This window comes from Sarcophilus harrisii, chromosome 2 (genome assembly GCF_902635505.1).
Source record: "Sarcophilus harrisii chromosome 2, mSarHar1.11, whole genome shotgun sequence".
In the NCBI taxonomy this organism is placed as follows: Eukaryota; Metazoa; Chordata; class Mammalia; order Dasyuromorphia; family Dasyuridae; genus Sarcophilus; species Sarcophilus harrisii.
This window is the reverse complement of record NC_045427.1, coordinates 619,219,994-619,237,437: the sequence shown is the minus strand read 5'-3', so window position 1 is coordinate 619,237,437 and position 17,444 is coordinate 619,219,994. Positions and strand designations below refer to the sequence as shown.

The following is a 17,444-nucleotide window of genomic DNA, read 5'->3' as shown; positions in this document are numbered from 1 at the left end:
AATGTATATCAAAATTCAGTTTTCACCTTACCCCAAGCAAAACAGCAAATAAGACAAAATACAGGAATACTGAATGTGTGGTGGGGAAAGGCACACTATACTAGTTGTTGGAGTTGTGACTGGTTTAACCATTCTGAAAAGTAGTTTGGAATAATGCAGGGAAAAAAGTGATTAAGCTATGAATATTCTCAGACTGAAAGATTACACTGGTACACTGGTACCAGTGAAAGTGTACACTGGTACCCTGGTACCCTACACTGGTAGGGAGATCTTTGACTTCAAAGAGCCCCCAAATATTTACAGTAGCATTTTCTGAAGTAGTAAAATAGATATGTTAATTAGGAATTGCTTTTAAAAAAGTATGGCTCATTACTATAATAAAACAGTACTACAATGTACAGAGCAGTACAGAATGTGAACTGAGAGTGAAAGATGGAGAAAAATGAAGATGGAGAAGGATAAATGAAGAGGGAAAAGAAGAGAAATGAGATTTAAGATGAGAGGGGAAGGGGTGAAAGAGCTAGTAAAAGAGAAGAGGTAAGAGGAAGGAGGTTAAAGTGGACACAAAAGAGCCCACGATGAGTTGTGACCTGATCCAACCATCCTGGAGAGCAATTTGGAACTATGCTCAAAGGGCTATCAAACTGTACATACCCTTTGGCCAGCAGTGTCTCTACTGGGAACTGTATTCCAAAAAGATCATATAAAAAAAGGAAAGGATTCACATGTACAAATATGTTTATGGTATCTTTTTTTGTGGTGGCAAAGAATTGGAAATCAAAAGGATGCCCATCAACTGGGGAAGAGTTGACCAAACTGTGGTATATGAAGATAATGGAATACTATTGTTCTATAAGAAATGATGACCAGGCAGTTTTCAGAAAAACCTGGACAGATGGATGTGAACTGATGCTGATCAAAATGAGAACTAGGAAAACATTGTAAACCGTAACAGCAACACTATGCAATGATCAACTTTAATAGATTTAGCTCTTCTCAGCAAGATAATGATTAAGACAACTACATAAGACTCCTGATGGAAAATGCTAGCCCCATCCAAAGAAATAACTATGGAATCTAAATGGAGACTGAAGCATTCTATTTTCAATTTTTTATTGTCTTTTCTTTTTTTGTGGTTTTTCCCTTTTGACTTTTCCACAAAATTTTAATATGATTGTATATATGATTATACAAAAGTTCAATATGATTGAACAAGTATAACCTATATCAGATTCCTTGCTGGTATGTGTGTGTGTGTGTGGGGGAGGGGAATGAGGGAGGGAGAAAGAATGGAAATCAAAATCTTATAAAAGTGAACGTTGAAAACGCTGTTTATAAGTAATTGGGGGGAAAATACTATTAAGTGGGGGTAAAAGGAATGCAAACAGGACATACTTTTAAGTTAAATATCCTTTGGTTCTTTTCACTTCCACTGGAACTTTTCTTCATTAAGGAAGTCAAGGCTAGCTCAAAAACAGACCCTCCACATCAAAAGTATTTTGACCACACCCAGCCCTGACTATCCTTGCCCCCAGGTGTCAGACTGTCTTAGGGAACCTGTCACCCAAATTTATTAGTGCAGCCACCCAGACTCAGCATATATTGTGCTGATCACTGTGAAGATTAATACTCCAGAAATCTGCACTGGGTTTCAGAGTAGCTAAGTGCCTGTGCTCTCTGACTGACTAGCACTGTAACCCGATTCCCACTTTTGGATTAAACAAAGCAAAAAGAATGATAAAGTGAGATTATATTTTGATCTGTACTTGAGTTCATCAGCCCTCTCTCTGGAGATGGACATCGTTTTATCATGAGTTCTTTGGAATTGTCTTGGATTATTGTACTGATCAAAGTAGCCAAGTCTTTCAGAGCTGATCACCATTATGATACTACAGTTACTGGGCACAAGGACCTCCCAAATTTTCTCACTTCACTTTGCATCAGTTCATATAAATCTGACAGCTTTTTCTGAAATCCACCTGCTTGACAATTCTTCAGGCACAATAGTATTCCATCACAATCAAAGGCCACAATTTGTACAGTTGCTCTCCCATCGATGGGCATCCCCTCACTTCCCAATTCTTTGCCACCGCTAAAAGATTGTTCCAAGGAACTTTATATTCTAGTGGAAGCAACAAGACACTCAGGGGAAGGGGACTCTAGTCTGGAAAGTTACAGGGATGGTGAAGACGGTGATATGCAGGAGCAATGGGAAAGGAGAATAAAGCACCTGTGTGGCTGCAACCAGGCTGCCTGCCTGCAGCTTTTCTGCAGAGCCTGACCTTAGGAAGGTCAGCTGAAGTTTTATTCCCTTACACTGGGGGAGAGGCTGCGAGAAGGAGGGCAGGTGGACAGAGAAGCAGAGGAGGGAGGGGTGAAGAGGAGACACACTAATCTGTCTATATGAACATGGCTTTGAATACATTACTAGGGTAAATGTCAGCAAGCACAGTGCACCAAGTAAAATCAAGCAAGCCAGTTTTATGAAGAGGAAATACAACAATAAAAGGGGAGTCAGGAACCAGAGGGAACTGGTGTACTTAGAATTTGTGGAAGAAATAGGTCGCCCAATGGGTAAAATCTAGTGGTCTTTGCAGAGTTTTTATCTAAGCCAAGCAGAACTAGGCAGTGTGTATGTATGTACATAACGTACAGTGTGTACTGTGCAATTGTACAGATATTGAAATATTTTGAGTCTCTATCAAATCTGATTATCATTAAGAGTATTCAACTTCCAGAGTTTGAGAGTTAGGAAAAGATCCTTGAATTCTTTAAAAATTCTTCTGGAAGAATTCTTCCATTTGAACAAAATGATGGCTCATGTGCTTAGGACTGTCCAAAATGGCATCTCATTTTGCCCCCTAAATGCCCCCCCCCCAAAAAAAAACTTCACTAAATTCCTTCCCAATAACCGGGCACTGGGCTTCTTTCTCTTGACCCAGGGACCAAAAGAATACAATGCTTCAAGATCTAAGATGTTTAGTCTTCCTGATCTAATACATGGGTACCTGGGGGAGCTGGGAAAGGCAAAGAAGTTCAGAGGACATAGAGCTCCACCTTTGTACATTGCTGAGCAAAGAGAAAAAACAGTTGTCTTTCTTATCTGAAGGCATCCATCCCTTAACAATCATTAACTCCAAATCTGTAAAACCTGTTAGGTAATATGTGCAATTGTGTGTAATTGTCTTATTAGGCACAGTGACAGCAATTAACTTGAGACTCCCCGATTCTCACCTACTCTATCTCCTCCTAACAATCTGATTCTGTGCCAGAAGTTCAACCTAGAAAAAGTCTATTTGCCCCGAGTTCCATTTGGCCAAATCAAGAGTCCAGCCACCTAGCTCATCTCAGCTACCAGTGGGTGGAAACATACTGGAAGCTTAAAAGAAACAAATTATGTCTGCCATTACCTTCAATTCTTTGACTAATCAACTTAAAAGAAACAAATTATGTCTGCCATTACCTTCAATTCTTTGACTAATCAACTTTTGGATGGATAAAAAGATAGCCACTCTACCAAAACGAAGGTGAATTCATTTCTCTGGTTTTTCTCCAAAACCACAGAATAGTATATATACAATAAAATACGATTTTCCATATCTGAATATGATTTCATATGTACCATGTGGACCAGTGCTAGCGTACTGTGACATCTATCTGCCTTTTTGATACAGCTCTAAGGTTTATCTACCCCAATATTCTGTGCTTGACAGAAGTACCAATGGACATACTGTGGGACAGCATAAGAATACGCCAAGTCAGAGCTTAGAGACACTGTAAAACACCATTACCCTTTAATAACTAAGTATGGATCAGACATTTATTAACCTAAATCATTTTAAATTCACATGTTCAACTTGCGCCATATTTCCTAGATTATCAAAAGCTCTATTTATTTCCTGTTTTATAAAAAGGATAACTCTGACTGACACTCAATATACCATTCAAACTTAAGGGAAAACACCATCACCTTTAGAAGATAAAGTGTACAAAGATGATGGTAATGGGAGTAGCTGATAGGGGAAGGTTTTCAAGAGGGAGGCTACAAAGATAAAGGATAAAAGAATGAAGGAACTTCAAGGGATAACCTCATCTAATCAGAAGGAGCCCAGCCTGGTCAACTCAATGAGGCAGCCATTTTAGATAGCAGCCAAAAAAAGCAAATGCTGTCAGAACTTCTTTATGGACCAGACAAGCGACCACATCGGTATGAGAAACCGCCCCACCATCAGCACTACAACAGTTTAGTGAGTTGCCAGAGGGACTGAGAGATGAAATGACCTGCCCTTGACTACATGACTATTAGCACAGGAAAACTCTGAATTCAAGTCTCTCTATTTCCCAGGCCATCTCTCTATGCACTAAGACGTGCCTCTCTGGGGAAATCTTAGTATCAAGAAGAAAGACAGTCCTTAAATGGAGGAAGTTATTACAGTGATTACTAATGTCTTCTGCTCTGGTCAGATTCCATCATAAGAAGTTTAGAAGGGACTCTGACATACTGAAACCTTGACAGGGAAGCTGGAAAATGCTAGTTAGGAGACTGGAAACCAAACCATAAAAGGATCAAATGAAATGTCTAGAATGTCTAAAGTCCAAAGAAGAAAAAAAAAGGAACTATGCTGGCTGTCTTTAAATATTTGAAAGTTAATGTCATGAGAGATTATTTGACTTCTTGACCTGGCTCCAAAAGACAAAAGTAGGAGAAATAGGTATAAATTATATATGGATACTATGGATGTAGAACAAAGCAGAGAATGGCAGATTTGCTTATCTGTCATTCTGTATGCTTAACTTAATTTTCAATTTTTTTTAAAAACATGGATGGGCAGCAAGAGTTTACTAGGAACTGGTCAATATAAAAAATAAAACATTCAAATTTTTTTAAAAGGGAAAAACCCTTCACCAAATTACAGAGGCATATTTAGATTCATATAAGGCTCATATAAGCTAGAGCTTAGTCAAAAGTAGAACAGACTTTCTGAGAAGGTGGCTGAGTTCCCTTTCCTTGGAGGTCTCTAAGAAGAGGCTAGATGACTGCTTTTGAGAGTGTTGCTGAATAAAGCTAGAGAAAAATCATAAAGTCATGCTCATTGAGTCTATTACAAACTTATGCTCCACAATTTCAAATGGGCCCTCATTGCAATCCTTTCACTTTCCCATTTTACCCTAGTGATTCTTACAAACCTCTTGATCCTTCCTTAATTCTTCTTAATTCCTTAATTCTTCCATGGTACTGCCTCTTCCTTTTACTTTACACCTAGATAAAGACTTCAGTGAAGAATTCACTGAGACCTTTTGCCAAGAGTTTCCCACACACTTTCCCCCTTCTTTACCCCTCACGGGAAGAAGTGAACTTCCCTTCCCCCTTTTGCCAAAGCAAACCCCTTTACTTTCATCCCTTCTGATTCCATTCTAACCCATCTTATCTAGTGGACTGTCCTCCTATGATCTTTATTCTTTCATTAATCTTTAATCTCCATTTATTTTTACAAACATATCCCATGTCACTCTCAACCAAAAAATAAAACTAAAATCATCCTATCATCTGCACTGACCATACTATACCTCTCTTCCCTAATTCAATCAAAATCCTTGAGAAAGTAAACTACACTAGGTATCTCTATTTCCTAATTTCTTACTTCCAAATTCTCTAGAAACTGGCTTCTGATTTCACAAGTCATCTGAAACTGTTCTCTTTAAAATCATCAGTGATTTCTTAATTGCCAAATCTAATGGCCTTTTCTCAATTGTTTTCCATTCTTCAATTGCTGTTCTGCCTGGTTTCAACTCCACAGGAAAATGATGCCCAAGTGTTGAATATCTCCTGGTGACCTGTTGTTCTTCTTTCCCACCAGTTTTTCCTACTTTCTTTTGTAGAGCTCCCCATGTAGACAATAAACTTCTTGAGAGGAAGAACTGCCTTTTTATTAACTGTATCCTCAGTGCTTAGTATACTATCTGACACATAATAGACATTTAATAAATGTTTAATGGGCTGCATTAAATTAACATCTGTAGCTCTGGACAATACCAATGACTTCTCCTCTTAGATTCTTGCTTCACTGGTTTTCGTGACACTGATCTTTCCTGGTTCTCTTCCTATATGTCTCTTATTACTCCTTTGAGTGTCCTCTGCTAATTCTTTATCCATGTCACACACATGAGCCATGAACTCCAGAGCTTTGCCCCATACCATCTTCTCTCATTTACTTGGGTTCAACTGTCATCTCAAAGCAGATTTATTCTCACATCTATTTCTTTCTCCTTAGCTTTAACCCACTCTACACACAACTGCCTTTTTGGAAACCTTGAATAAATTCTTCATAGGCATCTCAAATCAAACAAATCCAAAACAGAACTTACTAACTTTCCCTTCCAATACTTCCCCAACTTCCCCACTGAAAGTCATGACAGACAGGGCCACAACTTCAGAGCCACATTTAATTGCCCATTCTCACCTACTATACATAACCAATCTGTTTCTAAAACTTATTTTTCCACCTTTACAAAAGCTCTCATACATGTGCCACTTCACTCAAACAGACCAATACCCACTAAGTATCTCTCACTAAGTCTAATATATTAGCTGTCTAACTTATCTCTTGACTCAATTCTCTTCTCAGTCCAATCTATCTTCCACTTCACTGCCAAAGTGATCTTCCTAAAATGCAGGTCTGCCCATGTCAACTTCTATTCAGGAAAGTACAACAACTTCCTATATAAAATTCTGTTTGATATTTTAAAGCCCTTCATATTTTTTCTACCTTTCCAGTCTTCATGATCTAGGTACAATGGCCTTATTTGTTATTCTTCAGATGTGATCCTTTGTGCCTCTGTTTGGGCTGATCACCATAACTAATATTCTTCCTTCTCATCTATATCTTCTAAACTTCTCTGGCTTTCTTGAAGATTCAATTCAAATAGAACCATAGATTAATTGCAGCCCATTTAAGACTTGACAAAAAAAAAAACAAAAAAACTTTATATACCAACTGATATTCATAAATCTAGTGCCCATCCCTCAAAGTCTCCACATAGCTTTTCGTCTCCTCTATTAAAATGGGTGCTTCTTGAAAGGACGGAATTTTTTTTTGGAAACTCAACACTAACACAGTGATTACATATAGTAAACACTTAATAAATTTTCTTGATTAGCTTAGATTCTTCTTCAGGTATAGGTTTGGAATAAGCAAAGTTCTTCCTAACAGATTCTGTGAGGAAACATTGCATCATGAAATAATCAGAACCAAGAAAACAACAAACATAAAGAACTACAACAATATAAATGGAAAAAACTACAAGGCAATCAAAAATGAACACTGCAAAACTGACCACAAGAACAACTTCCCTTACTTCTCTGCAGAGGTCAGAGGTTTAAATTATCTAAAATTTGAGTTGGAAGGCACTCCAGGGGCCACCTAATCTAATCCCTATCTGACCAAGAATTCCTTCAACATTGCTGGATATTAATCCAACAAACACTGAGTTTCTATTATATATAAGACATTGTATTAGGTGCTACTGAAGATAAAAGGATGGTGTCTGTGGATTTTGACTTTAAAAATTTTTTTCTTTCAATTAGCAAAAAGCTACTCCCTTCTCCCTCCTTCCCAATTAAGAAAAGGAAACCTTTGTAACAAAGGCACAGTGAATTAAAACCTATGACCAAAAATGGAGACTTCCCCAGGCCCTCTTTCTTCTCCCTCTCAACAGTCCTCTAGAACAATTCTCAGACTTGAGTCTAAGCCTGTCCTCATGGTTTCATTGAATCAGCTTAAGTCTTGCCTAGGCTCCCTGAAACTGTCCTGGTCATTTTTTATAGCACAAGATTCTTAATGGTCCCCAAGGTGTGAACAGTCCACTCCCTTAGTTTCTGAGAATATTGATCTGTGATGGACACGCCCATGCTGAAATCAGCTCTGACCCTTCTAACTGGGTAATTTTGTCGAATGAAAAGCTTCTGAAAGCAACAATTCATTATCTGTAAAATGGGGATAATACTCATACATTTCATAGAGATGTGAGGAATTACTATTGTAGAGGACAGAATGTATGATATCAAGTGTCTCAGACTTAGATTCAAAAAGACCAATTCTGACCCTTATTAGTCATGGGAGCATGAACAAGTCAGCTAACTCCATGTCCCTCAAAACACTCCCTGGAATTTCTATATATCAAGTCTTAAATGGCTGCAATTGATATTCATGAAGGGAGTGTTCACATCTGGAAGTCTCTCTCCACAGTCTTCTTCTCATATTGTTAATAATAACCAAGTGTGATCTCAAGCATGTTTGTTTGAAAGAGTACAGAAGGGCAGGAGAAAATTTTAGTTCTTCTAACTCTGCTACTGATTTCTGTGGCCTGAAGCAAGTCACAGTCCTTAAGCCTTAGTTTCCTCCTCTAGAAAATGAAGCGCTTAGATGATTTTTCAAATCCCTTCCAGCTTTCTAACTTGTTTTTTCCCCAAACTTCCTCCTTATCAGAAATGTCTCTCTTAATAGTCACATACAGCTTAATTAACCTGTGGCCACTAAAGAATCTACACCTGGCTCTGAACAGAAAGATACAATTTCCCCACCTGCACATGATTCACAAATAAAATCATCACGCTTGAGAACAATGTGCAACAAAATCTCTTGTAAAATTAGGAGGAAAAAAGAGAGGGTAAGACTAACAAATAAAAAACCAGAGTAAGATGGCACTACTGTCCTGGTATGTGAGCCCCAATCCCCACTATGTCTACGTCATACCTTTCACTTCAATGGTGGCATTTGCCTTTGGGGCACTGAAAAACTGAAACACACAGTGGTATTCTCCTGAATCTTCTGATCGGGGTTTGTTGACCCTGCAGATAAAAATAGGTAAAGAGGTGAGGAGACAAAGTGGCACTGTACAATACGGGGGAGAAGAGGCAGAATTCTTTCAGAGCAGCTCACACCTTCATGCTTCTTAAAGAGAAAGTCCACGTGGGTTCTAGAAGACAGGTGTGAGCCATGACATAAAGGGGACAAGAAGAAGCCAATAAACTCTTTTCTCTCAGCACACACCTCCAAAAATCTTCAGGCTATACTGTAGGCTTTTCATGAATTGGCATGAATAAACTCTGACCAAAGCTTCTAGCTTCCTCAATCCCCTCAATTTGAGCTTCCCACCCAGCTACTTGGTGGGAACTTGGCAAACTATGGAGCAGAAAATATCTTCACTTCTCATAAAACCTTATTATGAAGCTGTGTCCACAGCCATCAGTTAGAGGTAGCTTGCCATTTCTATTTTGCTCACCAGGCTAACAGTACTCATTAATAAGCAAAAGAAATAGTACCGGTGCTTTCATGCTAACAGGTGCCAACATCTTGCAAAGCAAGGCAGTCCATTTAAGTAACTATGCATAAATTCAGAGGGAAATGAGAGCAGGTCCACAGAGGAACTCAATCAAGTGCTATTCAACCATGGGGCCAAACTCTGGACCTGTATACACTTAGCATTAGGCCCCTTACCCTGATCAGATGCTTCTTGGCAAGCAAGAGAAAGTTTGGAGAAGGCACAAAGACAGGAACCTTTCCAAAGAAGACAACTTTTGGAGAGGTCCAGATCACTAACCCAAACCATTCAACCTAAAAATCTGTTGAGTTTTGGAAAATATTTTAAATAACTAAAAATTTCTTTTTTGTCCCGTTTTATTTTATACACTGAAAAACAAACATTCTGGGAAGGAATCTATAGGCTTCAAATAAGGCACTTGGGTCCATGACACACAAAAAAGTTAAAAAATCTTGGCTTTAGTCTGTCTAGTTACCTAATTCTTACAACAGTATTAATGAGGCTAAGATCACAGGATTAATTACCCAAATGAACAGAGTAAATTCCTTAACCTCAACCACACACTGAACTTCTATTCCCAATGAACTGTTTCACATGCTTATTTGTAGTCATAAGGGAGAAGAGATGAGAATGTATATTGGCTAAATGAAGCACACTCATTATTAAAGAAAACACAGAATACATGTTCTGCTCCGGATGCACCAAGAACATAATATAATATTCCGGGACAAAAAGGACAACATAACTTTTCTCAGAGGAAAACCCAAGAGATAATGCCTCCCATACAAAAGTCTTTCTTATTCTATCCCTGAATCTTTTCTTTAACTAGACAATCTGAAAATAACAGCCTTACATATAGGGTATTGCACAAATACTTTCAGTAGCCCCAACTACTCCTTATTTGGGGAAGAGCTGTGGTCACATTTCTGTGAGAAGACATTCTAGTGTGACTCCCCTCTGAAACGTCCTGAAATGTTGGTTATTCTCTGAGGAAGAAAGATCACTCTTCAAAAATGAGGTTAGAAGGAAGTATCCAGTCTGGAGCTTTGTAAAAGCTATATATTAAAACTGCCCTTTGTGCAGTCTAAAGTGACCCTGAGAAATTACTGAGCTTCCCAAGGCCTAACTTCTCAATTATATCAATTGGCTAATTGCCAAATTCAGAGATATGAAGTCATCAACAGACCTTAAAGAAGGAGTTTTTGTGGGTAACCCAGTGAAACAGACCCACCACTCTTGAGAGGGCCAGGCAACATGAAAAAAGAGGATAAAAACACCATCAAGGACAAACCACTTATGCTGACTGATCCTCTTCCACCTCTGGGAAAAGTGAATTGGTGTCAGATTTACCTTATAGAAAACTGAGGCCCAAAGTAATACAGTAAGTCAGTGACCCAGTAAGGAAAAGTGCAAACCTACATAGAAGCAACAGAAGACCTGGTTTCTTGGCTCGTCCACACAATATAGAACACTGGGCAATGAACTTACTGAACTTCTCAGAGTCACAATTTCCTCAGACAGATAATGGGATAATAATGTATGTTCTTACCTCTCAAAAATAGGCTCGTTCCCTGAAAAGGCTTTTCCCCAGTCCATCTCTGGACACACTGTCAGAGACTAAACTGTCCAAGCTGTCCATGACCAGCCCGGCCCATTTCAAACATCTTTCCTCTCTCCCATACCCCCAAGAACAAGAACAAGCACGTAGCAAATAGAACCTGATGGAAATCCTGCTCTAACAAGCTTAACATTAACTCCAACCTCATCTTCCACCATCTCCATGAGTCACTCTGGCCCCTGGTCTTGGAAGAGGGCAAGCTCCCCTACACCCCTTTCTCTCCCCCAAACTCTGGCCCTTCTCACTTGTATTCCATGTTGCTGGCATTCTTGCGGGTGGCCGTCAACTCCACCCCATTCTTGGTCCAGTAGCTGTACTGGAGGCTGTGGGAGCTGGATGTGAGGTTGCACTGCAGTGTAAAGGAAGGGGCAGGGCTTTCTCGAATGATGACTTCTTCACTGGTGATGATCCTGGGCTCTGTAATGAGAGGGTACAGTGACAGGAGGCCATAAACCTTTCCTTCTGGCAGCACTGGCCTGGGAGTCAGAAGGGGCAGGAGAGAGGAGCAAGGAGAAAAGGGTGGGGAACAGACAGGACCACATGAGGAAATTCACTTCACCACTTTGGAGAAAGTCAAGAAAGAAAAAATAATGTATATAAGCAGATGACGACCACTAGTGCAGACAACAGCCTAAGGACCAGTCAGCCTATATGTGAAAGAACGGGACCCATTACTTGCATGTATACTTGTCACATCCCACTTGTTCTTGAAATGCAATGTCCTTGTGACATGGTGCCCAACCATGGTGCCTGAGGCTTCAGCAGTTAGTCACAAAGACCAGGCAACCTCTACCTGGTTGCTTTTGTCAATTGTGGCAGAATGTTTTATATTTGCAACAACTCTTTCTATGGGGTGACTAAAGTCTGTTATAAGAACCACAAAGGCAATATATGTATGGACTTTCCCCTTTAAATATGAGCATACCTTCTAAAGGAGCCTAGTTATAACCATTTTTGACAAGTAAAAATGAAGCTTAAATATTCATTAGGTCTTTCAAAAATGAAACTTGAAATTCCACTTGAACCAACTGAGGCCAGCTGCAGAATTTGAAATGTTTTAGCAGCATCACAGGACATAATGAGCTAAAAGAAACCTTAAGAGATCCTATAGTTCCAAGGCCTCATTTTAAAGATGGGAAATGACTTCCTGAGGTCAAACGGAGAATTAACAACAGAGTAAAAGACTCTTGTATTTGGACATGTTCATTACTCTTCACCACACCACATTACAAACCCCATGGAGCTGAGCACATCCTACTTTCATGTTTCACTCCAGGCACTATGGGTTCAAATATGAAGCCATCATTTTCCAGCAGATCTGAAATACGTGAGACTAGACATGTAAAATAATTTTTTAAAATCATACCCAATAATTCTTGGAAGCCTCAACTTGAAAGCAAACAGCAATCACCTGGGTTTTTTTTTTTTCTTTTAATTTTTATTCAGATTTTAGCACCCTCAATAACTAATGGATAGAAAAAAATCTGATCTTTCATATTTGCCAATCTCCGCACCACCACCCCCCAACCCAGAGATGTGTCCTATGTGTGAAGATAAAGTGCTTCTGTATCACTTTTGTCTGTCCAGCTACTTCTAATCTGCAACTCTAATACACTTTTTTTATATTTGAAACAAAATTTTTGTTTCTTCTAGGAAAAAAAGGAGAAAAATACTTCAAAATTTTTTTTATTTTTTACTATTGTAAAATTTTCAACTTCAATTCAACTCAACTTCAAAGATAATAGTGAAAGACAACATTAAACACTTTAATTTACTCCACAAATGAATCGACCTATGGATTTTTCCCCTTCAGAAAAAGGAAAGCTAGCTGCAGTTTATCATCAGATCATTCTCCCAGTTAACATCAAACAGGCAGGGTCTTTATGTACAAATAATGGAGGCATAGCAGCCACTATGACAGAGAAGCAGATGCATGTTACACAATTATTAGTACAGTGATATCTCATGGTCTTCAATGTTTATTGGACTGAAGCCAAATCCCTGCAGCTCAGGAAGATGAGCAGAATCTGTTGGGAACCCTGCAATGGAAGGCACACACATTGGCAGCAGAAAGCATTAGAAAGGCATCACACTTCCAAGAGAAAATCAAGACCAAACAGAGAGAAAAAAAAATTTTTTTTAAAGATTAAAAACCAAAAATATAAAGATAACATTAAAATTCAAACACTTTTAGTTTAGTTTTGCTTTTTTACTTCATTTTATTGTCCAATTTTGTTGCTCTGCACAGCTCCAAACCCTCCCCCAATGACACAAGGAAGGGGGCTACAAGGACAAGGACAAGCGATTTTCTTGTTTTTAAATCTAAGGAGGCCAGATGGCAGATAACCATTTTCATCAATGGCTATGCAACTGACTACTGCTTCTTAGAACTATTAAGGAAGAAATGAAAACTAACATCTTCTGCCCATATTTCTTGGACAATACTGGCACAACAAAGAAAAATACATTTTTCCCCCCTTTTAAATAAGTGCTAAAGATCTAGAACAAAAATCAGTTGGAAATAAATGGGGTAGTTGTTGAGTTGGGTTTTGTGTGAGGTGTGATTCTGTATTGTATATGTAAAACTCAGCAGATGTCACAGCCATCACCTCTTACTATGACAAAAAAATATACAGAAACTAGCCAGGACAGATAATCTACTGTATCTGCAATGTGTATCTCTAGCAGTACCATTATCAACAGATGGGTATTGCATTTCTAGTGGCCAATTATTGTTTATGCTTGGCCCAATTCAAGTCTAAGTGGAATCTGCATTCTATTCTTTTTCTTCTCTAAGGGCCAAGGATTTCTGTCAAGCTTCATGGTCACAGACCCAGAAAATATGACTGAACCAGAACACCAGGCTACAGTTTGGTTCAGACCATTGCTACGATCCAGGAAACCTAAAAATCCCAGAAGGCCTTTGGACAAGGATGCCAATTAAAATAGCAAGTTCCTGCCATGAAGCTCCTCCCCCAGACTGTACAAGCTGTTGGCTGCTCTGCTTGTTAGTTTGGGCCTTCACTGGTTCAGGATGAACCCCATCCAAGTTGGACATATTTCTGCTGTTATCCATATCTGAGGACTTTGAAAGATACTACTGGTGAATCATTCTCTTAATGGGTCAGGATGAAGCTCAACCTTTCCCCATGGCCAGCAGATATAACTTCCTGGAAAACACTGAAGAGTCAGAAACATAAAGCAATCCGAGAGAGCTAAGCAGAGCTTGGAGGAGCCAAAGTGGGTTGGCTAGGGCCACAATCAGGCACAGCCTGGCTGTCAACAACATGAGAGGCTGACAAGGAAAAGGAAGAGTAGGTGGGCAGGGGTTAGAGCTCTATTTAGAGGCTGGTAAATTAAGAACTGATTTCCAAGGAATCGGAAGAGTCCAGCCTATCAACTGTTAGCAGCGTGAGGGCCTTCTCCCCCCCCCCTCCCCAGCCAAATCCTCTCCGACTGACCTGAGATACTTCCTGAGAAGTCACATACTCCCTACAAGTCCTTCAGCATCCAAGGCACTGGCTTTCTAAGTCTCTGAGTCAGGTACACTGAAAAAGCTGCAAAGGCAAGGCACTTTGGTTCTGGTAAATACCAGATACAGACTACCAGCCTAGAGGCACCCTTAACTTTACAGACTAGGCAGAGAGATATGATTTAAATACCTATAAAAACTGTTTCTTAGGAGAAGACAAAGGAACAAGGGTAGGGAGAGAGAAAGGAAAGAGGGGGTACATGCAGAGGAAAGAATACCTTTTTTTAAAAAAAATCTCTGTCATTCAGTTATTTTTTCCCCATACATGTCTACACTGTTTTCTTTTCCATTTTCCAGAGGCAAATTCTCTGTCTTAATAGGGCCAGCTGCAGTGGTTCTCATCTCCCTCTTCCAAGTACTTTTTTTCCCATTTTTGGCCAAGTTTTTATATAGAACAGCTTCCAATCCCCATTTTCCAGAATGACTATGGTTTAAAAGCATAAGGAAACAGAGATTGAAACCTACGTTCCATTCCCTCATTAGTTAATACTAATGTCCCAGGAAGTACTTTAGTCTTTACTATCCAATGTGCCAGTTGTGGACACCAAGTAATTTCAAAATTGAGACCAGTCAATCAGCTAAAGCTAGAGATGAGTCAGAATACCACTCGATTAGAGGCCCATGAAAACATGGGCCTCAACTGCAAAATACTGAAACTGGACTATTGCTAGCAAAGTCATTTCTCACCCTCCCTTCCTCCCCCAACTCCCAATTGTGCCAATCAGCAAGTCACTTTCCAGATAGTAAAAGAGAAACAAAAACTGGCATCCAATGCTCTCCCTCTACCTGCCAATATGGCCACTGGGGAAAATCCTGAGTTATCTGCCTTGTTCAGCTCTACTGGCCAGAGAAGAAGAGGGTGGTTCAGTAAGTTCCTCTTATAGAGAACTCTAGAGGAACTAGGATGGCTGCCTTCCTGTAACGAGTCCTGGAAAGGCACCCAAGCTGAGCTGTCACAGGGAGACAAAATCCAAAGGACTACCTTGTCGCCTAGGATAACAGGACAGATGGGACAAATCCCTGACAGCTTCTTGACTGGCAAGAACAGAGGATCCAATGAACAGAGCAAGTGAGAAGTCTGCTGTGGTAAAAAGCTATCCAAGACACACATGCCACTGTTTTCAAAAAAGAAAAGGAGCTGGGACTATGGGAAAATTCACACTTGCAGGTGACTTGGGACAACCAAAGTACAGCACCACACTACACTACACCAATGGCAGCCATTGCCAACGTCCCATCACACGGTATACAGTTACAGCAACAAAGGAGAGGCAGACACACAGGAACTCAAAAACCACACAGGTGAAGGCAGCCACTCTGAGAACTCCAAACAGATGACCAGAAAAAAATCAAAAGTGGTTAGATTAGGGGAGAAAAAATAAAGTAGAAAAAGGCACTAGAGAAGAAGGCAGCAAAAGGATGCAGGAAACCTACTACAAAATTAAAGGGGGGGGGGGGAGAAATAATTTCAACACTAGACTGATTTGAGTGTGGTTTTGTGGAATTTGAACCTCCCCACATTCCTTGTCCCTCCTCCCTCCTCCCACCCCACATGATAGGAGATTGGAGACATTTTCATATTTTTTCCCCAAGTCCTTTGTTCCTAGAGAAGAAAGAGACACACAGAGGCAATGAACTGAGGAAAACGGGAGGGAAGAGTACAAAAGGGGGGAAAGGAAGGGCAAGAAGAAAAAAAAATTGCCACAAATGTTTTAATATGCTACAACTGAGGGGATTGTGGGTTTGAAAAAACAAAGACAGGGTAGGTGGTCATACTAGGAAGGAGGTAGAGGGGGAGAAGGGTCACTGGGCCACCTCTAAGGACTACAGTGCTACTACTGTAGGGTGCTGGACTCACTCTGAAGGACGCTTATGGTAGCCTGGGCTCGGATCCATGTTAGGGAGGGATTTTGCCTCAAGTCATTCCTCCTTGGGTCGTTGCTGGCCCTGCACTCGTAAGTCCCAGAGTCCTCCAAGGTGAGGCCGGTTATTCTCAGCACACTCACGCCGTTTGAGCCGTAGGCGGTGTTTACGGTGACACGGCGCTTCCGAGCACCGTCCCACAGCTGTCTGAAAGACTCTGGCTGGTTGACTTCTGCGTACCACCACTGGATCTCTGGAGTGGGGCTCCCAACCACGTCACAGTACAGCTCAAAGGCGTCCCCCGTGAGTTTAGTTTCTGACATGGGCGACTTGACAAACCCAGCTAGAGGGAGGGGCAGCAGGAATGCAGTGACAGGCCAGTCAAAAAAAAAAAATCAACAGGTGTTAATAGTAATTTTTTTAAAAGAAAAGAAAAAAAAGCAAATGAGTTGCAAAGAACAGAAAAGGATTTATTTAAAAAATAGAGACAGTAACAGCAATTCATACAAGCTTTTAGAAGAACCATCCTGGCCAGCTTAGGAAGCAAAGGCAGGCTGATTAGAAGCTGGGATAGCCCTGGACAACAACTGCCAGGCAGAAGCAAGCCCACTAAGCAGCCTTGATAGCAATGGGCCCAGTGAGCAGGAATGGGAGAGCCTGAAGGCCGAGAAGCATCCTTACAGCACAAACCATTACCTTTCCCAAACTGGGCAAGTGATGAAAGAGCAACTGGAAATCAGCATCAGGGTTAAATGCCAAGCCAGAATCTCTCTTTAGGAGAGCTGATGGCCCTGGGTATGTTGCAGCGCCTTTATGAAACTGCAGCAGTGCATGTTAAATGGCCCAGAGAAAGCTTCCTTTTGGCTCATTCTACAACTCTCCTGGAAGTCCGGAGATGGTATCTAAGGAAGCCAGTGACAAATGTCAGATGTCCATCAGATGCAAGTCTTTCTCCTGAACTCAGGTTGGACTCTTTTCCTTTGAACATGTGGCCCTAAGCTTAGCACAGTGTCTAGCAACACAGGTGCTTAATAAATGTCTCTTATTGACGCACGGACTTAGAAAACTTCACAGAACCAAACCCTACTACTTCACCAGATGTCCTATTCA

At 40.3% G+C, this 17,444-nt stretch overlaps 1 protein-coding gene across 2 annotated transcripts in view; it reads right to left on the bottom strand.

Moving 5' to 3' along the window:
* NPTN (neuroplastin) overlaps window positions 1-17,444 on the bottom strand; it is a 67,244-nt gene that overhangs the window by 14,365 nt on the left and 35,435 nt on the right. For both annotated transcript variants that reach the window (XM_031956640.1, XM_031956639.1), the window contains exons 2-4: window positions 16,330-16,677; window positions 11,185-11,356; window positions 8,754-8,848 (exon numbers count right to left, since the gene is read on the bottom strand). In XM_031956640.1, coding sequence (XP_031812500.1) covers window positions 8,754-8,848; window positions 11,185-11,356; window positions 16,330-16,677 — 615 coding nt within the window. The remainder of the gene's footprint in view (window positions 1-8,753; window positions 8,849-11,184; window positions 11,357-16,329; window positions 16,678-17,444) is intronic.